Here is a 25,499-nt window from a genome sequence, read left to right as displayed (position 1 = left end):
GAAAAGTTCGTTACTCTTATTTACAATTACAGACAATTTTTTGAAAAAAATATCGATATATCGATTTCAATATTTTGAAAAAATACCGGAAAATATCGGCCCAAAAATATCGACAAATCATTAAAAAATATGCGTGAAAAATATTGACATAGCGACGAACGAAACATTTCGATAGATATTTAACAAAATCGATGTTTCATCACTGTGCTCTTGTTTCCCCCACCAAAATTTACATCGAAACAGTTCGATACATTTATTTACAACTATCGATAATTTTTTGAAAAAATTATAGATATATAGCTAAAAAAATATCGGCGGACAAAAAATGCAGATAATTATTTTTAACAATATCGATGTTGCTTCACTCCAACCCTATTTTCTCCAGTAAAATTTACATTAAGGAATTAGATTTATATAATACTTATCAATACTATAAATATTATACTCGTCAGCATAACTTAGTATCCGTACTACTAGCTGTCAGCAATACTACCTGTCAGTATCATTATATTTCATTAATATCTGATATTTGAAGTATCTGTCGTGATAATCAGCTATCTCTGTTATATTTCTTGTGTACTTTTAATTTCATCCTTGAAATTCAAATTTGGATGCTCAGGTACGATTATTTCGTTTTCAAAACTGTCACCTGATCACCTCGACATCAAGATTTCGCGCGCCTAGAGTTTGCTTTATTTATTTTTCCATTTATTGTGTATGTGGCTGTTATATCATTTGTTTTGATCTCTGCTTTTATTTGTTTTAAGATGGTAATTTGTGCTATATATGGTTATATTTAAATAGTTTCTATTTTACGCCCTGCGTTGAAATTTATCCACCCATCGATATTTTAAAAAAATATCGATATTTTTCTCCGCGGCCGACGTCCCTAGTCCGGAGTCGACCCCTTCGTCCCTCCTCACCAACAGGCGACGTCGTCTCACGTGGAAAGTTGCAGCGGCAGCGGTTTCCGCCCGCCAACAGGAATCACTACCGACCGATTCCAATCAATTTGATTATTTTTCCTTCGTTCGGTCGACATGGTAGGGACTCCGTGGGTTTTTCGTAAACTGGAAGGCTTGCCTGGCGATCCCAACTGGATTTTATTGCTCCATGTTAAGCGTTTCTTTATTGCTTTGCGATACCGTTTTGTGTTTTTTTTATAAAAGGTCTGAAAATAGTCGAGTTTTCTTTTGTTTGTAACGGAGACTTTATCAAAATTAGAACGACAGGGTTCTTTGAGCCGTTTTTTTTGTATCACACGGTGTTTAGTCAGTAAAATACGATGAATAATGGATGATTGTAAAACGACATGGAGATATTAGAGTCCATTCTTATTAATTTTAATATAAATTTGGGTTGGTCCTTGTTGTAGTCTGAGATTGGTCATTATTTTACCACCATCCTAAAATTGTTCTGAAGGCCTGATACTCATAATACATTTATTTCGATAAAGATTTTGGTAAAAAAGCTCATGTTTTAATGGTTGATAATCATGTACTAAGAACTATGTCTGTTTTAAACTACATTATATCCTGTTACTAAGCTTCCTATCATCACCTTCTGCTCACTATTATAATATTGCTTCACTTATTGGCAGTTAAAACACCAATACACTAACACAACACTTACAGTTTTATGCAGAACTCAAGGAAGTCCAAAATTTTAAATACTATGAATTATTTGCATAATAATGAAAATGGAATAATATTTAATATATATTTAGATAGGCCTAGTTCGTCATAGTTGTTTTTTTTTTGCAACAATATATCCTAGCAAGGTTTTATGGTTGTTAATATTCTGATTTGGTCTCGATCTGGATGGTTCCATAGACGCACTCTTCATTGCCAGTGACACGTCACAGAAAACTCTTCTTTTTTATTGACTGACAAGAAAGTTACATGGAACTTTTAGTCAACTCATATGGTAATAATTTTCACTCCTTTTTGGTCTTTCCCATCACATATAAAGGTCTAGAAAGTACTCAAAGAATTTGAGTAGGCTTTTTCTTCCAATAAGTCTTGCTATTCGTTGTTTTCGAACTTGTTTGGTCTCTCAGGCCATTTTTTGACACTAAATTTTAAATCACTATCTTCAAATCATTGAAACTAAAATTGATAGTTGGGTTATAATAGAGCAATAACACCATAAGTTTCTAAAGGTATTTCATGGGCTTAGGCAGCGGATTTCTTCAAAATAAACAACAAAAGTAATTAATTTTTGTATATACTGAATAGCTCATAGTAAATGAAAAACTCTTATTTTGTGCTGAGAAATGTGAAAATTATTAAGACTCACAGTTAGGATAACACTTGTTTTGTTTACCTTTTTACTTAAAGCACTATATATGTTTGTACTTTATTTATTTAATTTTTATGTCTAATTTAATATCATTTCGTTTTGTATTTTGGTTTAAGCTATTTGATCATAAATCTTTTGAAACCAAAATAAATAGTTGCGGATTAATTTCGAGAAAGAAGAAGAAAAATACTCTTGTATTGACTTAACGTGTACTTAAGAGTGTATCCAAATAGTTGAAATTATAAGGAAAGTCCTGGTTTAGAACACGAATCTATCTCATCATCATTATCATAACTTTATAACAAAATCCAACGAAATATATATTGATATTTCTTACTTAGTCCTGATAGTATTATATAATCTCTTATATTACTATGTTTATATGTTGGCATTACCTTCTTGAGTACAGTACAGTAACCCCCGAAGAAGTTTACGATACTGTAAAACATTTTTTTTACCCCAATAGAAATAAACCAGTATTTAATTAAATTAGAACGGAAAAATCAAGCCATAAAACGGGTCTAGTAGGCTGGGAGTATCCATTATACTAATTAATATTTAAACAATGAACTGATCGATAAAGAAATAAAATATGAATTGCTCCCGGCCCAATTATGACGGAATAAGCGACTCGCTGTTTCGATACATCCGAGACATTCGAGATATAAGTGCGTGTTTCGCCGATAATATTTCGGGTTTCGGATTTAACAACGCCCCCTACGAATATGGTTGATTCTGGAGACCGTATTCGTTTGTTGTCGCCCCCTATAGTATCGGGTATCTAATGACGTGGGTGATTTTATTTCTGTGGCAAGGGGGCGGGTTTGATATATAATATTTATGACTTTATGGAGTTGGAAGCTTTTTTGATATTATTTTAGCTGAAGAAAGGTTATGACCCGGTTGTTTGGCCTAACTATCCAGGAAAAATAATTAAGAATTCTCATTTCCTGCATATTGTAAGTTATGAATCGAAAATGTACTTGAAAACCATTTTATTTCAACTATACAGACAATACTGACATAGCTTGCATATATTTTAATATTTCTTAATACACAGACATTGGTTATTCGGCACCGACTTCAAAATGTTCGGTTGGTAGTAGTTGAAATAATATTGTAAATAGATAAATAGATTTAGGTAGGTATTAAGCTAAATTGTGTGTATATAGTAGAATATACAATACGTGTAGTTAAATAAGGTTTTTGTTTATTTTTATTTAGTTATTACAACCATTATTATATACATATTTTACTTTAAAACGTTTTTTCTGTGTTAAAAATCTAAGTTTGATTATTTTTTACTTTTTAGTTAGTTCCTTATTTATTTTTTGAAGTCGGTTCAATTTTTTTTGTTAAAAATATTTTATTATTTAATAATTTTATTATGAAATACAAGCGAATATTAATGTTTCAGTTGTCGTATAGCATTTAACAATATGCGAGAGAACATAATGTAACATAACTCTGGTTTCGAGTTGTATCAATCATTGTAAGGATATAATATTTATTTTCTTATAACAGATTATTTTTCTAACACAAAAAAAGATGTTTGGGTGCCACATGATGAATATAACATCAGCTATTTGCTTTCTAACCAAGACAGATAACATAATTAATCCTGTAAAGGACTATTAAGCGATGATGGAAGAATGTTCAGTGATGATTTATTGAAATATAATATATATTTTTATCATTAATTTTTACTAATTAAGTGTTATTCAAGACTTTTTGCTCGATGTTTTATAAAACCGTTTTACAGCAACTGAATTTGGATTACATTGTTATCCAGTACCTTATTTTGGTTCTTCAGATCAGGTTATGGTTATTTAGCTAGAATGTCCTATATGCGGTCAACATAAAGCAGAATTTTGGATAAATGGTACGTAATTAGTGTTAATAACATTCAACAAGTGTTTTAAAAAGTATCCCTTATAAATGTTCATCAATAAATAGCACTATTTTCAGTTATTGATCAGGATAACTGAAATAACGTCTTGTATCTTCACTCTGAGTTCATTATTAGGCTTTAATTTTTTAGTAACGTATCATTCAGCATGCACATCATCCTTTTTTCGCTTATGAACGTTTGAAGTAACCACCTTAATTTTTAGTGGGTTTTACTCTTTCTGTTTCATCATCAATCCATAGAAGTTCAGGGTGAGACTCTAGGGGAATATTCTTCATCAAGTCTCACCACTGTTCAGATTTTATCCAAACCGTTGCAATCAGTAACTATGGATTTGTTCCTCAACAGTGCACTGCTTGTTACATCTTAATCGAATGACTCAATTTCTAGTATGATTTAGAAAGACCACTTGGAAGACCTTAAGCTTACAGATGTCAAACTGTAACAGTCTTCAAATCTGGAAGATATACAGATGGTCAGCGTGGCTGATTTGCCTTATCACTTCAGGGCCAGATGATACTTTGTTACCATTTACTATGGACTGTTTCAGTCGCACTTTTAGTTACTATCTTTGGTTCTACTTGTTTCATCGACTGATTTTTAACGCTCTGGCTCTGTCGTCGTAGAAGCGACCTTGACACAAAATAGTTTTATGATTTTTTTGGAAGTTTGCTTGTGTTATAGCATTTTGTTACAATATTTTTCAAGATTGTTAATGTAATAGGGTAAAAAGATTAAATTGTGAATGATAAATAGTAAAATACTTGAATGTGTTGACTTGACTGAAAATAGTAATTACTCGCTAGTTTATTGACTATCGACTGTTTCGACTGTTTTGCGACTATCGACTATTTTCAGGCCGGCCGGTACACCAGATTTAGGTCCGTTTGTTTGTTTTAACTTCGTGTAAAATAATTTTTAATAAACTAAGAGCTAATAGCTCTGATGGAGAGGCATTTTACGCAGATATATTAAAGAATCAGGCTGCTAAAAAACCGGCGCGTGTGTGTATTTTATATCGGCATTAACACAAACTAAAAATTATGGCCGAAATAAACAATTACCATCTCATTAATCATCGCGCAGTAATCGAGGTTGTGTACGAAATACTTCCAAACAATTACCCATCAGTACCTACGCAAACATCAATCAGACGAAAGCCGTCTCACCACCGTCGGTTTACATCATTTTAAGATCGACGCGCGGCATACCGGGTTAATAGCTTTTCGAAATTAGAACGTTTAGCGTTTGAATAAACAATGAACGAGGCCGCTGCATCTCTTCAATTTTCCACACAATCCAAAATATAGGTTGGAACGACTTGGATAGCCAGCCAAATGGTTCGGAGTAACATAGGTTTTATTAGTCATAACATTTATTAATAATTTATTGCAAATATATGGTTTCTCATGCTGGAAACAGGAATGGTTTTATTACTCGTGCAGAATTAGTGTTTTCCTCCAAGTCCAAGGTTGACTACCATGGAGAAATGCACAATAACTTGTTTTTGCAGTAGTTTAAAAATCAGCTTTTAAAGAACTTCGAGGAACCATCAGTTATTGTTATGTACAATGCACCATAGTACACTGGTGGACAAAATCCCAACAAGTAAATCAACAAAGAAAAGAACAAGAATCGAAACACATCGAAAGAAACAAGAACTAAACGTAAAACATAAATATGCTCTCTAATGAAAGTAAAATACGGATTAGGCCTTCGGGGGATACCACTACATAAAAAAGCGCGCCTAGAACTCTACCTATACGAGTGTGGAAAAAAGTTCAATGTATATATAATAAAACAATTCTAACCTATAAATTATTGTGGCAGTATAATTAATTGCAGTTTTAAGTTCTTCGATAATACATGAATTAGATTTACTATAATGTTAAAATAAATTATAATACATTACATTTTTGTTTCATTATTTTATTTAAATTAGAATTTTGTTATATGTCAGAGCTAAAATATACTAAAACTCAGAGTTGCTGCGGCAACATCGCGACGTTTTGACAGATCACTTGTGTCACTACTGTTTTGAATAGACTATAGGAATACTGGGTTCGACGTTTTAGAAGTGGCGATTTTGACACCGAAGACTAGAGAGCATTCTTGAGAGCCAAAAAAATTGACGACGATGATCTGAAGACAACTGATGCACTGTGCGAAAAACGGCCGAAATACGAGCAAAGTAACAACAATGCCATTTGTTACATTTTGCAAAATCGGTGAAAACATACTTAGAAATAGTAAAATGGGAAGTGCTACCCCACCAGCCATATTTTCCAGACATTGCTCCTTCTGATAATTACTTGTTCCGATATATGAGATAAGGAGATATCAAAAAATGGATCGATTCATAGATAGCCTCAAAAGATACTTCGTTCTTTCGAGATAGAATCCCTAAATTGCCCGAAAGATCGGAAAAAGTAGCGGCTAACGATGCACAAAACCTTGAATAAAATACGTTGTACCAATTTATGACCGAGATTCGAAGGAAGGTTTTCTATTTTCTTTTATGACAACTTATTTTGCAAGATTTAATTGAACAACCTTCACGAAATACATAACTTTCTTTTTAATCATATAATAATACTTATTGCCCACGGGCAGATTGTTGACGTTCTAGGAGATTAATAAAAAAAAACTTTAAAATATATGATTAATAATCCCAATAATCTCCATTACACTAATCTAGCCTATTGCCTGAGAGATGGCTGGAAAACTATTCATTGTAAACAAGTGTTAAAAATACATTTTAGTTTTACCAATCGAGAAGCAAAATATGACCACAAGCTGAATTTTAGAATAACCAACAGCTAGCAGTAGGTACAACAACGGTAATGTTTTAAAAATTTAATCGAATTACATGTCATTAAAAAGCAATATCGTGCTCTTAATTCCGCCGATGATCAGCGAAAAATGGCCAAACATCGCAAATGACCCGACGGCAATTACCTCCCTCGGCGAATCATCAACTATTGTACCCAGGCCTCAATTAAAACCCAATCAATTTATCAAAAATCGACCGGGACACAAAAAACGAAATGACTATGAAACCGAAACCCCGCTCGCCCGACGACCCATTTGACATTCCCGCGCCTCCCTCCACCCCGTCCCGTTTCTCTTGCCGTCACTAATTGCCATTAATTAACGATCACGGCGCGAGAAGGAACGTCGAGGGCGAGGAGAGAAAAAACCGGCAGCAATATGGTCGCGCGTTCAAAAAGAAATTACGCGCGCTTGCGGATTAATTTATTCGAACGGAAATTTGAATTCAGGACCGCCGGATTGATTTATGACGCTCGATGCTCCGAAAAAAATGATTGATCGATTGATTGTCGTCGTCGGTGGTGAGGAGGAGGAGGAGGGAGGGAGGTGGAGGAACAATACCAAGAACGAGTCGTTTACGATGCGATTAGTTTTGTTCGGCCAACCCTGGTCGCTGGGGCTCGAGATGAGGACGTTTGTCTAGACGCGATGTCGAGACAGTAACGTTGCTGTTGAATTATACATGAAACATTGACGGTCGAGCAATTATCACCAGGAAACAGTAAAATTGTTCAGGCAATATACGAGCTTTGACCCATCTAGTACGTTGACACTAATAAGGTGTGGCGACCGCCACGACCCTTTAGGCCACCACCAATTCACCATTAACAACTACAAAGGTTGGCAACGCCGGTGGATTGGTACCATGCAGTTCTGGAGTATAAAAGGCCATCACGACGACGCCTCGCTCTCTTTTCTTATCACCGTCCCCCTGTAACAGTACCACTTCCACAGCGCTACCGTACTTCCTTCACCTTAACCTAATATCCTGTCCATTCTCCCATCGACCACATGTATCAATCGTAAGTTAGAATAAACAACTTTGATTTAACCAGTGTTTTTAGTTCCCGTGCAAATTCCTTCCAAAGATAGTAGTGAGTGTTCTGATAAATGATCGCAGCGGCAGCCACACATTTCGACCGACCGACCGACCCGACGAACATTCCTACAAAGGTATTTGTTTTTATCTCAATATGCTACGGTTTTCAAATTACAAACTACTTATTCTACGATAGACACTTTGCGCTAAAAATCTATATGTCGCTATTTTTAATATGCATTGAGTTTTACTAATAACTTCACTGAACTAACTCAAATGATTTTACTGTCTTTAATCTTCTCACTACGCTATCATTATCTAGGAGCTGAAGAACCAACCTCGACATTGATGTGCTGATGGGGCCTTTGTTCTTTTCCTTTCCCATAGATCTTGGTAACGTTATTGACAGTTTCTACCTTCAGGTCCTTAGGCAGATTGTCATTATAATATACCATGGAGCACTAACCTCCTGAGTAACTAACTGTATTTAAATATTTGTATAATATTTCTATTCATTTGGCTATTATGGATTTGTAAAATCTCAGAGTTGAACTGCTGACCGTTAAGCTTATACTCATTGAGTGTCGAATGCATAGCTCACAGAGGCGACTATTGAACTTGGGAAATGCGATGGAACAGTATCCTTTATCCTTTAAAGAGCTTGGGATACTGCCAAATGTTTAAAGACAGTAACCAATATTTATACTAATATTCGCATTTATATATATTATTTGTACCTTATACCTTTAGTTTTGTTTTATTTGTCATATTTTTATAAGATGATTTTATATGTAATAATTATATTAGTTCACTATATATAATTAAAACAACCTCAAAAGTCCCGGGCCTAACACATAAATGGCACTAGTTTTATTGCATTCACTGCTTTTCAGTTAGTACTAACCTTTAAAAGAGAGCTGTTAAAATTTCATGATCTTCTACTCATAAGTTTGTGACTTATTGTGCTAAGAGTGACACTACTTAAAAAATCCACAAAATCGTCTTGAATAACCGGAAAGTGAACATTTGACTATGAGAAAACTCTGTTCAAAGTAGATGCCGTGTTTGTTCACTGTTGAACTAAAAACAAGAACGTGTTGATGATTCTGAGCAGTCTTTGGCCATGTTTAAACGTAACAAACCGTTATTTCTGCGTCGATATGCGACAATGGATGAAATATGGATCCATCAATTGGTTCTACAAAAGTGGTATTGAAATGTTAGAGCCGCGCTGGAATGATAGGCTACGAATGACAGATTACGTTCTTTGTTTTGCTCGGGACTTTTCAGCCCGCGTTTTATTGTACATTTTGTAAACTTTAAAAATGTGTGATATTGTACATTAATAAACAAATAATAATCAGAGCTGACCTCTGTAAGTTCGCAAAAATTAACTCGAATTAGTAAACTTGCGTAATTATTATGAACCAACTCTGCACGTTAAATGATATTAGAGATGAACCTTCTCCAGCTGGTTAGCTAGAATTCGTGAAGTTTGAGATGTTAACTGATTAAGGGAACATTTTTAGTGGTAGCACAGTAAAGATTAGAGAGGAATATCCAAAAAAGACTCACCTTCAATCTGTTTTCCGGCTGCTGCTAGAGCAGCCGCACTGAGGGTGGCGTTGGTGAACAACTGGCCGTACGCCAGGTCGGGAGTGGTACCCAACGTGGACGGTAGGCCGGCTGCCGTGAGCGACCGCTCCACGGCCGAGCTCTTCCCCAGCAGATTGGTGACGCAGAGAGGCGCCGGCGTGGCCGCCGCCGGCTGCGACATTGCCGCCAACGTCACCAGGTTCTGGACGCCGATGGGCGCCAGCAGGTTCTCCGAATTGGCCATCAGCTGCTGCTGCAGGAGGGTGCCGCCCATCGCCTGGAGCAGCTGCAGCGATGTCGCGTCGGACGTCAGCACCGGACTGGTGAACTGCTGAGGCGGAGAGGCCAGCGTGGGACTGGTGAGGGTGTTCCACATGTTCGCCTGCATCTGCTGCTGCCGCTTCAGCTCCTTCTCCTTCTGGGTGTCGGCGAACTTGACCACCAGCGGCGCCGAGCAACCCTCCATCGTCTGGGACTGGTGCAGGGTCTTGATGGCGACCAGCGCCGACTGTTTGGTGCTGAAGGTGACGAAGGCGCAGCCGCGCGAATTGCCCGAGGTGTCCCTGAGCACGGTGCACTCCTCGATCGTGCCGATGCCGGTGAAGAGGGCGCGCACTTCGTTCTCGTTGAATTTTTTACTGAGCATACCGACGAAAAGTTTTCTTTCTGCAAAAAATAAAAAAAAAGTATTAGAATATCGTCTTTAAACTAATATATAGTCTACCCAAAATAGCAGTGAACTCAGGTCATCAAGATGTATAATATATTGCCTACTGGGGTCTGTAAATTCGCTTTAATTCTAGTTAAAAAGATATACAATTCTGTCTGATACGTTCTGTACTAAGCTGCGGAGGTTTCTATTGGAAATAATTTTATTGTGATGCAACTGCGCTGAATATTAAGAAAATAATTAGAAGAAAGTATCTACATACCTTGATATTAGTTCTATTCAAGATTAAATTTAGGAAATGTATAATAACGGTGAGTAGTTTTTTTAATATAAACATAATTTAATACAATTATTTCAGAGCTAACTACCAGTATGGAAAGTATCCATAGAAAACTTAATGGTATGCAGCTATAAAGGGATATAAGTCATGACTTCAAATACTGTTAGGAAATAGGATTTAAATAGTATAAAGATAACCGACCAAGATATCCATTAAGGGAGACTTGTTATGTCAATTTGTGTACAGACATAGGTATTTCAAAATGGGAACATTAGGTCCCTCTTGACAAGACGCTAGTAAAAAGAGTGTAAAGACAACAAAACTTGATGGAAAATGGTAGCAGTTAGAAAGATGTGTGAACAATATGGTCACAAAGGGTAACGTCTTCCTTCCCATTACTGCATATTCAATTAAATCGAATTGTTATTATATGTGGCGAAGAGTGACTACCATAGGCATGCAGGTCGAGAAAAATATACAAGTAGGAATAGTTTGGATATGTCGAAAGGATTGTCTACAATAACATCTATCTATCGGTTTGGATGAACTCCATCACACACAGAAGAAGAAATTGACAAATAGTGGAATTCTGAAGCAGTGTTAGATTGGAAATTAGCATCTTATTTATTGATTTTAAGGGTTTATTGTCTCAGAATGTTACAGTGAGTGAATGAAACTATCTTATTGCAGGATTACTAAACCGATATTCAATTATGAGGGTTTATTATGGATTCTTTTTTAAATTCCATCACATCCTTTTTCTACCTTTTTTTATTTTTATTTTGAGGTGTTCTATGTTGTTAACATTTTTTTCGTAATATTCGTTTTTTAGTTACCATTTGCTTATTTTTTTTGGGATAATTTGGTTTCCCTTTTATGTTCACTATTCCAGGCAGCTTGCTGGATGCATATAATAAGCTTTTCCGGCTCCAAGTCCAACCGAAAGGATTTTTTCGATGTCGTAACTGTAACCGATATCAGAAAGACGAGAAAAAGCAATGGCAAGCGTTTGAAAATTTGTGTAAGACATTTCGAGTTAAAATAAACGCTCAGTTATCGATAAAGACCCTTTCGTTGCGACGCTAATAAAAAATTCGACGATTCTATTAATAAAAAACGACAAATTCGAGTTTTAATTATGGAACAGGACCGCGTCACCCTTCCCGAAAACAAAACGATGAAAAGACCCGTTCAAGAACAGTCTCTTTTCCAATTTCGAAGATTCGACCTCGTCGAAGGAGGAGGAGGAATCCGGCAGAATAGCCGAGCGGCGGCCGTATAACGCTCCGGCATCAAAGACGACAATGGAGTTTTAAATAATGTGAAGTGGGAAGGGATCGCGCCGTGTCTTCTCAATGAATCTTTTCATTCGGGCAAGGGTGACTTGATTGCGGAACGCGCTTCAGAAAAAGAGTGAGGGGGGAGAGAGACAGGGAGAGGAATCCGTAATTCGGTGATGCCGCTCGTGGAAGACGCAATTTGTTTCGATGGCAAAATCAAACGGATCTCAGCCGGAGGACTGCCGAGTAAATTACGAAGGAGAAAGAAGGGAACGGACCAACGTCCCATTATTATAAAGGATCAATTGACGCAACGGTGATTAACATTAAGACGGCTTCGTTATCGGTTGGATATGTTTAATTTATTTTTCGAGTTTCACGCATTTTTTTTCGATCGCTCGACCATCACCATTCGATGCTTCAAGCAATCCTTGGTATACATAAAATAGATGTGTGCCTGATTTTACCCACCCAGCTTACTCAGATATCCCTAGGAGACCACAAGTTGTTGACCAATATATGACAAGCTTTTACTTTATTAACAAATGCTGAAACCAGTGTGGGACCTATGGAGTTCAACTCTGGGGTTGTGCCAACCAAAGCAATAGAAGTATCATACAAAGATTTCAAAACAAGATACTTCGAGATATTGTGGAATGCTCCATGGTACATTCGTAATGACGAACTGCATAAGGAACTGAAGTTAGAAACTGTCGATAATATTATCAAGGACTGATAAACATATCAAGGACTGATGTCCAAACATATGAGCAGAGGCCCCATCAGAACATCAATGGTGAAGTTCCTATTACATAATGAGTAAAACCGTTTGAGCTTGTTCAGCCCTGTCAATATACGACAAGCTTTTACTTTATTAATAAATCCTGAAACCAGTGTGGGATCTATGGAGTTCAACTCTGGGGTTGTGCCAACCAAAGCAATAGAAGTATCATACAAAGATTTCAAAACAAGATACTTCGAGATATTGTTGAATGCTCCATGGTACATTCGTAATGACGAACTGCATAAGGACCTGAAGGTAGAAACTGTCGATAATATTATCAAGGACTGATAAACATATCAAGAACTGATGTCCAAACATGTCAGAACATCAATGTTGAAGTTCCTATTACATAATGAGTAAAACAGTTTGAGCTTGTTCAGTGAAGTGATTAGTAAAACTCAGTGCTTATTAAAAACAGTGACCATTAATACCATTTAAAATCGTAGGAAATTGGGATAGAAACAGATAGCTTATTAGTATTAATTTACTAGTGTTTTAATAAATAATAATAATAATAAAACAATTCTTGATTTTTGCTAACTGCTCTATTCATTTCAGTAAGTTTCTAGTTCATTGGCTAGATATGTTATTGATAAATATGCAAAGTATCTACGATGGTTTTAACATTTCTCTGCATAAAATACCTATCTACATAATACTATTATTGAGTTATTCATTTTCATTGCTTTTAAAAACTTATAGTGCTGTTGCTTCGTCATATCCCAATTGTCGATTTTGCTTATAGGGATTTAAATGTGATGAATTTTATATTAATAATAAAGAACCGCCTAAAGAACCAAAATAGTTCAAAGACAATGGAACAATGACAAAGACAATGGACCAAAACTGAATGGACCTGTTGCTGCAGATGTCTATTGACGTCATTTGAACAAATACAAAAAGCAGCAATATCAACAAGTTACAAGAGCTGTAAAGGAGACACTATTTTAGATGAAACGGATCAAATAAGTTATAGAAAATAATGGAAAATATACGGATTGCTTAAATTGGTAGTTTTTTAAGGCATTTTAAATAAAACTTCACGCCACTGATAATTCGATTAAATTCTTACCGATATATATTGTACAACTTATTACAGCAGTTCTTTAGATACAGCGGTATCATATAGTAGTTGAATTGTATTACAAGCTGGTAAAACTGAATAGACCTGTTGCTGCAGATGTCTATTGACGTCATTTGAAGAAATACAAAAAGCAGCAATATCAATAAGTTACAAGAGCTGTAAAGGAGACACTATTTTAGATGAAACGCATCAAATAAGTTATAGAAAATAATGGAAAATATACGGATTGCTTAAATTGGTAGTGATGATATACTCATTTTAAATAAAACATCACGCCACTGATAATTCGATTGAATTCTTACGGGGATGTTCTTAGTTGAAGAGGTGATATGACAGGAATATAATATGAAGAGGAATATGACATATTATTTTTCTGTCATAGTCAATCTATCCAGACACCATCTCATTCTCTTAAAGCAACATTTCTTTTACTGTACTTTTCGACGGGTAACATATAGGCTAAGACAGAGGGCGTTACTGATTATCCATTCGATTCATACGGACCCCCATTGTTTGGTAAGTCCTTCTGGGAAACCGTCGTCTATCCAGTCGCACGTCTCGCAAAATGTTATTTAACAGCTTCATCGTCGCGAACATGGAAATTATTATTAATTTAAACTGTTGGAACAGTTATATTGTGAAGTTGGCCGGGAAGTTACGGGTCCCCTAACAGTTCCCGACGTCCTAGTTTACTGGCTATTTACCAGAATCTATATATCGGGGACTTCGAGGGCCGCAAGATGGTATTGTGAACTTCTATGCTTGAATCGTCTGTTTTAATACAACGACGTAACTAAATATTATGTCCATTTAGAGCAAAATAACTATGTAGAGTTATATAGAAATGGTAGCAAACGTTCAAATAATATAAATAAATTATAATAATATACAAGAGCGGAATGTTCTCAAGTTACAAACTTACTTGATCGCATAATATTTCTATTACATTGACGGTCTGTACTCAATGTTTATCCATTGGCTATTATCCGTTGTTTATATTAATTATTAATGAACAATATATCTCAATAATTTATAATAATTTATTTCTATAGATATTTATTTTTTTAATTAGTTAACATTGAAACACTAACCATCATTAGTTTATTTCTTGCATTTGTGTTAATAATTATGTTGTAGTTAAAAGTATGACGTCATTAATAGACACAATAATAATAAACATGAGAATAATTATACATGATTAAGCACTCAGTATTTATTAAGTGATGTTTAAATACATTACAATGTATATTTCTTATGTATTACTATATTTACAAATATATTATTATACTAAGGTTGGATTAAACAGAAATAACAGCAAAAATGAATTTTCTTTACTATATATATGGAAAAAGTTATAAAAAAATTTACCTACGGAATAAAATTCTCAAAATACATGTATTTTGGTATGAAAAAAAAAAAGAAAGTCCATGTCAAATTTCTTTCGAATTTATAATTTTGAGGATATGTGTCATAAGCCGAATTTAAATCACTTTTTGAAAGTATATTTTGCATTATGTAATCCAAAAACTAAAGGTTGTATAATATAATCATTATATATGGTACTATAAATAATCATTATACAGCTAGCTTGTAGCTAAAATGTGCTTGTAGAAAAGCAATTTGCTGTCTATTAATAACTATAAAGTAGAGCTAAATTAAGTAAGCAATATAAACTTGAGACCCAATATCATATGTTCTAAGGAAGTTTTGTTCAATTATGACTTCTAACTGTTAATTTCTTGACTAATAAATGATGTTGTTATTTCTTATCTATATCGAAATCATTAAAAACGCTAAACCAAGACTCTATCACAATAAAGGTTTTTAATTGTCATATTTTATTAACCTTGAATATGATCAAATAAACCTTAACCATTACAGAAGACATCTTGCTCGCTAAATTGCGATATATTTATCTCCGAAACATAGAAAAATCCTCTAAACCTCATGCTTTTCATTCAAAGAAAAATGAAACATCCAAGTGATTAACACTGTTCGATATACGTATATACATTATGCCAGCGTCGATTGTCGACTAATGTAGTAAACCCGAACAATCGGTGACAAATTTAAAATTCAACTTTTAACAATGCCAACATTTAAATTGTAGATTTTTAGTGTCCGTTAAGTTCGTATTTCTACGTAAATCGACAGTTCAAGTCGTCGGGTCTGTATCTAAGGGGAAAATATAGTTTAATATTTCGGTTAGTTATCGTTTTGTTCTATATACTTTAATATACTTTATATATTTAAACGTTTCTGTTATAGGGGAGAGAGGGGAAGAGGGAGAGAGGCAAAAATGAAGGGAAAGTGAGAGAAAAAGAGTCAGAAATATGTATCCAAGAGCTAGTATATTTGAAATATCATTTAAAGTGCTTATCAATACTTTTTTTTTTAATATCATTCTCAGTTTTTTTTATTACACGATTCGTAGATCTTTCAGGCATTTCTTAAATTTGATTCCTGAATTTTGCCATCATAACATATCGGTTAACTTGAGAGATATTTTAAAAGGTACATAATGATTTTCAAGATAAAATCTTTAAAAAAATATTCTGCCGTCTTGGTTCACGTAGTGGTTAAGGCGATAGAACCGTCCTCCTGCTGTTGCTGTAGTCGCGGGTATGAATCCTGCTGCATTCGATGCACGAGATGCAATCTCCTGATGACAAGGAACAGAAAACTTTTTTTTTCAGTTGGTTCCCATGGATTTGCGGCATATTCGCCTTCGCGTTATCAACACGCCTCGCTATCATTAAGGATGACGTCGGTTTCCGCGCATATTTTCCACTGATGGCCGTGCATTCCGCGATGATAACAACGCCAGACGTTGTTCGTATGGGATCCGACCTGAAAAATATATTTTCGGTCCCATTCTATTATTGTACGGTGGCCGGAGAGTATGGAGATGTCATTAGTCTCGAAAAAATCAATCCTGACACATTTCGGAGACTAAAATATGATATATATATATAAATGCTTCGACGTGGCTGCGATGTGATGCTTTTGTCAGTATACATTACTTCACAAATAATTTCGGATATGACGCATGCGCACTATATTGCACAGAATAAACTCTATTGTCTTCCTTTTCTAATGACGGTACGTTCTTCTCGGAGTCAATCCATACAGTCGACCGGGTGAAAACAACAAAGAAATCTAGAATGTGCAGAATATAAACTTACACTTTTAAAAGTTATAAAATCGTAACAGCATCAATTTTATTTACAGGGAATGGGTATCGACATAGGCCAACATTTAATGATAACAAAAACAGAGAAGAAAATAATTCATGTTGTGTTGGAAATAGTCAAGTTACTAATGAAGTTTGTCCATCAAGAACAGTAGCAAAAATTGTAGTAACTGGTAATAATTATACGTATATTTTAAACATAATATATTTTTGTAATGATTTAAATTTTATTTCATAGGTAAGATGTAGCTAGAATTTGTGGAGAGTGAAAAAGAATGTGAAGTTCAGAGAATCACGGAAGAATTAATTAGACAGCATTTTGCTAAGATTTAGAACAGTGTACAGTGATACTACGAAAAAAATAAATTTGCTAACAAAAATGGACCTGGATCAAATAAAGAAAATATAAAACTATCAACGACACCTTAATGATCCAATGATAAGGAAAATAAAATGCGTTATCATATAAGAGTATCACTACATAGTATAAAACAAAGTCGCCTTTTCTGTCCCTATATCCCTATGTGCGCTTAAATCTTTAAAACTACGCAACGGATTTTGATGCGGTTTTTTTTAATAGATAGAGTGATTCAAGAGGAAGGTTTATATGTATAATACATGCATAATATACTAAGGCAACATTGCTAATTTTAGAGGTTTCTAACGTGATGTCGTAAATTAACCTATTTTTTTAGGCTTATTTAGCAATTAGCAAAAACGCTGCCTAACCCTACGAGTTAGATCAAATTAATGTACTACAGTATTGTACACCATAAAAAGGTCTACAAAAAAGTCCGCGATGGTACATGTTTATCTTTTAGGGATAACCCACATTAACCATTTTTATTGTTTACTTTTTACGTGAGAAAACGGCTTATTTACGAAGCTATTTTAAGCAATATGGCATTAATCCTTATCGAATTAAGTACCTTAAATACAGTGTGCAATTAATTTAGATCAATATGGTTCCTTACAGCATGTAAATTAAACAAATATTTTCGGAAATATTACAAATTTAAAATTTGCGTTTAAAAATGTGTAATGTAATAAAAATTGTATGAATTTAGATATTCCAAAGATAGCAGGAAATCTTCATAGTAAGTATAGGGGAAGAGGAATTGTTTTACTCCAAATTTAATGCGTGCAGGCCAAGGGCAGTAATGAATGAACCAAAAATACTGGATCGATTTTAATCATGTTTTCATTGAATGACATAGGCATATATATTTTATGCCCGTGCAAAGTCGGAGCGGGCCGCTATGTTTTTATATACAACGTTCATATTTTTTCTGTAGTGTATTTAATTTAATATCAGCATTGCACCCGTGCGAAGCCGGGGCGGGTCGCTAGTAGGTAAATAAATTATTGTTTTGTAAGAATAATGATGAGTATTAACTGAGATTTCTTTCAGTTTAAAAGAACGATCATCCATTCGGTTTAGGCTAGTAAATGTACAATATGTTAATTGAAAGGTAGAGGTAGTTAATTCATTAATGGGGTTTGTGGATCAAGTATTTTTAGGAGAATTTCACTGTTTTCATATATAGTGGTAGCTTTTCATTAGCTTTTAACTATATTGGTTGGGTTTGATATAAAAGATGTAGGTCTTTTTGATGGTGATGCTTATTTAGATGGCTCTTGGAGTTCTGGTTAATTGTTCAAATATGTAAATTAATTTAAATATGGTGGTTTTACAAAATTAGAAAGGCATATAGAAATTATTTTTCATTATTTCATTTTATTCAATAATTTTTTAAATAAAATGTATTATTTCCAGAATTTTTCAATGTTTATTTCCCCCCTTATATGTAGTATCAACATTAAATGAAATATTTATCAAATTTGTATATATTTATATTTATATTTATATTATTTATATATTAGGAATAAATAAATGAAGCGGTATCATACGCATGCACCAGATCCGATATTATTTGTTAAGTATCCTTGCTTTATCGGCCGTGGCTTGCAGCTGGTCGCCCGATTGAATCACGACGGAACGAGAGGAGGGAGGGGCGGGATGGAGGGACCGCCCGTCCGCTCCTTCACGAGTTATTGCGACTTTTATGATTTGTTGTGGTAATAGATTCGGACCGTGTTGAATGGGCCAACGCTTGGACTCCAAACTAACGGAAATGTGACTGAGTTTAACATAAATCCGACGCGATCAAATATTTTCCAAGGACGAGGTTTATTTTGATTTCGATTGTCGGTTTTGTTTACTGAAATAGCTGCGGTTCGAACATTCTATCGCGGTATATAGTCATTGCAATAATACAGCCAGAACACGTCATAGATGACGTCGAATATACTGCCAAATGCAGATTGTAAAAATGTATAATTCGTTTTAAACTAAGAGCGGGTTGCTTATTCTAATTTTACCCTGGTTAAAAAGAGACGGAATACTGTCTGATGCGTTCGAACAGGTAACCGAGTCTGTCGAGTTTGTTGATAATGTTCGACCCTGTTGTCAAATTCTTCCAAAAATTAGTGATAATAATTAGAGGTTATAAACCGCCGTCTCTAATTAATTACTCCGTGCAAGAACGAGACAATGGTAAGTCAGTAAAATGCTTTAGAGAGTAAGTATAGATACTATTATATATTAAGTTTATTGGAAATATTTTTAGCGTGTTGCAACTGCACGTAATATTAATATATTATAACCAGAAAAGAAAGCGTTCACATACGAAATGGGTGACGAACAAAATTATCTTGATATTAGCTCTAAACGACATCAAATTTATGAGATTTATGACAACAGTGAGTAGTTTTTTTCCGCAGTAGAAATTAGTCTCGGAAGTATCGATATAAAACTTCGGGATATTAATCTCTTTGAGGGAATCTTCGTACTCTGAGAAATAGGCTTTAAATGGTGTAAAGATAATCTACGAAGAGGCCAAATTGAACTTCTAGACGTTGCCTTTAAAATAACGCAATTTTGAAAAGCACATTAAGGAAGTTTTATTATTTGTGTATCTAGATGAGACATGGCTATTTCAAAATGGAACATTAGAATGTTCTTGGCTAGGTTAATAAAAATAAAAACAGGGTAAAGACACAAGAATTGACTTATTATCGCCTTTTCGAAACCACGTTTTACATATTTTTAATATAGCAGAGCATACAATACTGACTGCAAGTTTCTACCAGCAAAGATAACTTTCGGCGGCTTTTTCTTTTCGATTAAATAAAAAAAGTGATGCGTATAAATCCACATTTTCAGGCACGAAATATAACATGTATAGCTTTGAAGCTTGACATCAGTAGAATAAAATCGTATATGTCTCAAATCATAACATTGCATACTATTAATACCGGCAATGACTTTCCGGTACACCTGGTATATGAAACAAAAGCTAATCGACTAAATATTTTGTTTTAAATCCATAAAATTCCCTTCATATATCTCGTATACTAAACCATAGATTAAAAATAGTTTTTATTATTACAAAGCTTGACGTTTTCATAAATAATATCATATATATAATAAACATAGGAATAACAGTTTATATAATAGCGATTAAATACTTTTTAAAACGTCGAAATCGTCAGTAATAATATATTTGGTTCGTTATATGACGAATGGTCTGGATAGATTCATTTAAATAATTTTTTAATAATATTATTGGTGTCATTATCGACTAATGCAAAATAAAACATATGGTTTTAAGTGTTCTCTAAATACGTTAAACATGGAGTAATGAACTGTTTTATGGTTATTTTTAGATATATTAGGATTTCGGTTCTTTACGGAACCGATTCATTACTAGTTCATCTCTGAATGTATAAAAATTACGTTAGTTTAGTTTATTGTTGATGTTTTCAATATTTGATAAGAAACCTATGTAAAGTTGTATTAAGAAAAGTAAAAAATTAGCGATAAATTAGTTCTAAAAGGTTTTTTTTAATATGAAGCTTTATTGTAGATAATTGGTACAATGTATTTTATTCAGTGTTGTCTATCGATTGCGCCTGCTTCCTTTCCCATCTTTCAGGCAATCTTTTGAGGCTATCTACGAATTGATGCCTTTTTTGGCATCTCCATAAGAAGTGAAGTGCTACTCAGACAGGTCACGACTGAAGTATGTTTTTAGTGGTTTTGCAACATGTGGTTGAGCGTTATTATTTGAAAGAATAATGTTGTAGTGTCTTTGCTCGTATTCCGGCTGTTTTTTACACAGTGCTCGACACAAACGCATAAATTGTAGTTGATAGCGATCCCCATTGAGGGCTCGATCCCCATCGAGTAATGCCTTAGAGTATTCCTCTTCATTATTTTTTGCACTGCAGAACACTCTTTATCTTCGGTAAAACGTCGAAAACAGTAATAATATACTGAAATCGATAGAGCATGCTTGTTACAGGCTTCACACAAAATTCCATAACCATCAGACGACTTTTTCTTCAAATTACAAACAAATAAAAAAGTAAAATTTACCTCAAATGCGATTTACTCGATACATATTCAGAAATTTTCAACTCATCTTTTGTAAACATTTGAAATTAGTTTATAGGCCTGATGCATAAAACGGCTAATCATTTTCCTTCAGATAGCTCTTAAAGTTCAAATCTAAGATCATCATAAGTCCCCAAAGTTTATAAAAATTATAACTGTGAATGATTTTTTAACTATATTTTAATTTCCTTTTTGCCAATTAGCGATGTGCTCATAAACATTGTCGTCGTGATGAACAACTACTTACAGATAGACCAAGAGACTGGAACCTCAAAAGGACTATGTCATTACTGTTGAAAATGTATTATTCAAAGTCAGTGATTTAATTATTAACAAAAAGTTTTGTTGGAGTATTCAGGAACAACAAAATGTTGATATGGCCAATAATTGACGCCAAATATTACAACTATGGTAAAAAACGATAGTCATACTTGCGTCATAGCGACCATTTATTAGTGTTGGGAACTATCGAATTAAAATGACTATCGGCTGTTTCAGTCGACTAATTTCAGTCGCTATTTTCTACGTCTGGTCTTTAATGTTCTGCTCAAATTCAAAATGATGTGCCTACTTTGTGTTTATATGTGATTTTGTCTTGATTTCATTGTTTGTCCTTGTTTCACACTGACACTTGCCAATGAAAATATAAGAACTATAAATAAATAAAGACTATATGAACATTTTAAATCAAATTTATTTATTTACATTCTTAATTAAAAAAAATAGGAATATATATTTGCAAATAGACAATGAATCAAAATAGTTCAGGTTTAAGTGGTCAATCGAAAAAAAGGAGCATATATTCTGAAAGAAAATAACGAAATATTAACTTTTCTTCTTGTGAACAGTAGAATCCTCTTTCATTACAAACCAGCAGTAATCTGCTAATATATTAGTATTCCATCTTCTTTGATAACGCTGTTCTATCTGTTTTATACCCTGGTGAGAGCATTCACCTTGTTCGTCACTCACAATTCCAAGATGGGGGGAAAAATCAATTTGGGAATGCAAGAAATGCATTTTAAAAGACAGAGAAAATTTTTAAGAGAAAATTGCTTAAAATCCATGAATGACTTTAATAATAACTTTTTTAATGACTTTTTTTAATAAGTTTTCTCATTTGTGAGCCAACAAAAATGCTTTCTAATAATCTAGAATTACTTAATTTAGAACGAAAATAAAAAAGTATGCTCAGCTATTTTCTTAGATGTAGCACAAGCCTTCGATAAGGTTTGGCTTATAGACCTTGTTCAAAAACTACAAAAAATGTTACCAAAACTACACACCAAACTACGAAAATCTTTTTGACCAATCTTTAACTTCATAGTGGTCTTTGGTGCCTCTACTGTCCCACAAAGGGAGAAAACAACAATATTTCGTGAAATCTCCCTACAGTCCAAGCAATATAGCAACACCTTTAATTTAAGCACAAACTTTGCAGTTCTATTTGATTTGAAGTTTTATGTTTTCATACGTTTCTTTTATACGACTGTTTTGGGTCTATCGATAGTTTTCAGTCGATAGTTCCCAACGTTACTATTTATGTCACAGGCTTCAAACGATTATACAGTTTTCAGTGTTCACATTTCTAATTTTCCATACATTATTCAAAGATTTTCCTTCTCGAGCGTATGAATGTTGGATGCGCGTAAATCAAAGTATCTGTGTCACAGGTAGAGAACAAAACACAATCGAACCTAATAGATTCGAAACGAAGACCGTGAGCAATGGGCAAACAAACAATTCGACCGAACCTCATTGCGCACACATTCTAGAACGATCCAAGGTCGACGTGGCTTCATGACCGCGTTACCAGCAACAACGCGTCGTGTTATTATTGTTGTTTTTTTTGTTGTTTCGCTCGATAACTGCATCATCTGACGGCGGTTGCATAATGGTCTGGTCGGAAAATTGGTATGAGTTGGCGGGAATTAGCTAGACCGAATGTTGTACCGAAGTCTATAACTGTACAATATAACAAAATGTACGTATTATGGCGTGAAAGAAACGAAAATTCACGTTAAATTGCTTCAGAACTCGCTGTTTTCGAAACATGTGACATAAACATAAATTCATTAATTTCTTTAAAAAAGAATTTTCACCGAATAACTCAGAAACTAAATATTGTGTATAAATCACTATATACCTATTCGATCAAGCTTAAATTCTTTATAGTTCCTGTAATTTTCATTAATCTCCTATAATTTAAACAAAAATGACGACAATAACATTGAAAATGGCAAAAATTCGAAAATTTTCACGACTCACGATATGGAAAAACTACCAAAAATTTGTAACTCTCGGATAACGATAAAACTTTCAAAATATATGTATTTTGGGGTGAAAGAAACGAAAATCCATGTTAAATCGCTTTAAAATGTATAGATTTGAAGATGTGTGAGATTAACAGAAATTTAAAATTTTTTTGAAAATATACTTTTCATTGTGTAACTTAAAAACTAAAGGTTGTATAAAATGTATAATAATACCACCTTATTCAGCTTAAAATTCTCTATAATCCTTGTGATTTTCATTATCCTGCTATTACTTGAACTAAAATGACAACAAAAAATCTGAAAATGGCCAAAAATCGCAAATTTTCACGACTATATATATGGAAAAACTACCAAAAATTTTTATCTTTCAGATAACGGTAAAACTCTCAAAATGTATGTATTTTGGGGCGAAAGAAACGAAAATCCATGTTAAATCGCTTTAAAATGTATAGATTTGAAGATGTGTGAGATTAACAGAAATTTATAATTTTTTTGAAAATATACTTTTCATTGTGTAACTTAAAAACTAAAGGTTGTATAGAATTTGTTATACTACCACTTGATTCAGCTTAAAATTCTCTATAATCCTTGGGATTTTCATTATCCTGCTATTACTTGAACTAAAATGACAACAAAAAATCTGAAAATGGGCAAAAATCGCAAATTTTCACGACTATATATATGGAAAAACTACCAAAAATTTGTATCTTTCGGATAATGATAAAACTCTCAAAATATATGTATTTTGGGGTGAAAGAAACGAAAATCCATGTTAAATCGCTTTAAAATGTATAGATTTGAAGATGTGTGAGATTAACAGAAATTTACAATTTTTTCGAAAATACACTTTTCATTGTGTAACTCAAAAACTAAAGGTTGTATAAAATTTATTATAATACCATCTTATTCAGCTTAAAATTCTCTATAATCCTTGTGATTTTCATTATCCTGCTATTACTTGAAATAAAATGACAACAAAAAAACTGAAAATGGCCAAAAATCGCAAATTTTCACGACTATATATATGGAAAAACTACCAAAAATTTGTATCTCTCGGATAATGAAAAAACTCTCAAAATATATGTATTTTGGGGTAAAAGAAACGAAAATCCATGTTAAATCGCTTTAAAATGTATAGATTTGAAGATGTGTGAGATTAACAGAAATTTACAATTTTTTTGAAAATACACTTTTCATTGTGTAACTCAAAAACTAAAGGTTGTATAAAATTTATTATAATGCCACCTTATTCAGCTTAAAATTCTCTATAATCCTTGTGATTTTCATTATCCTGCTATTACTTGAACTAAAATGACAACAAAAAAACTGAAAATGGCCAAAAATCGCAAATTTTCACGACTATATATATGGAAAAACTACCAAAAATTTGTATCTCTCGGATAATGAAAAAACTCTCAAAATATATGTATTTTGGGGTGAAAGAAACGAAAATCCATGTTAAATTGCTTTAAAATGTGTAGATTTGCAGAGGTGTGGCATAAACCGAAATTTACAATTTTTTTGAAAATATACTTTTCATTGTGTAACTTAAAAACTAAAGGTTGTATAAAATTTATTATAATGCCACCTTATTCAGCTTAAAATTCTCTATAATCCTTGTGATTTTCATTATTCTGCTATTACTTGAACTAAAATGACAACAAAAAAACTGAAAATGGCCAAAAATCGCAAATTTTCACGACTATATATATGGAAAAACTACCAAAAACTTGTATCTCTCGGATAATGATAAAGCTCTCAAAATATATGTATTTTGGGGTGAAAGAAACGAAAAT

The 25,499-nt window shown here is 33.7% G+C and overlaps 2 protein-coding genes across 4 annotated transcripts in view; one reads left to right on the top strand and one right to left on the bottom strand.

Moving 5' to 3' along the window:
- The window catches only part of nenya (RING finger protein nenya), a 56,719-nt gene extending 39,380 nt beyond the window's left edge, over positions 1–17,339 (top strand). Inside the window, exons 5-6 of the mRNA XM_076409047.1 lie at positions 17,007–17,141; positions 17,207–17,339. Coding sequence (XP_076265162.1) covers positions 17,007–17,123 — 117 coding nt within the window. The 3' untranslated portion in view covers positions 17,124–17,141; positions 17,207–17,339. The remainder of the gene's footprint in view (positions 1–17,006; positions 17,142–17,206) is intronic.
- Positions 1–25,499, bottom strand: part of LOC143199320 (CUGBP Elav-like family member 1) — a 631,257-nt gene that overhangs the window by 13,645 nt on the left and 592,113 nt on the right. For all 3 annotated transcript variants that reach the window (XM_076409044.1, XM_076409043.1, XM_076409045.1), the window contains one exon: positions 9,657–10,343. In XM_076409044.1, the coding sequence (XP_076265159.1) occupies positions 9,657–10,343 (687 nt within the window). The remainder of the gene's footprint in view (positions 1–9,656; positions 10,344–25,499) is intronic.

The sequence above is a fragment of the Rhynchophorus ferrugineus genome, unplaced genomic scaffold (genome assembly GCF_030347505.1).
Source record: "Rhynchophorus ferrugineus isolate W39M unplaced genomic scaffold, kcgeb_rfMv2 rfM7, whole genome shotgun sequence".
NCBI lineage: Eukaryota > Metazoa > Arthropoda > Insecta > Coleoptera > Curculionidae > Rhynchophorus > Rhynchophorus ferrugineus.
This window is presented reverse-complemented; position numbering and strand designations above follow the sequence as displayed.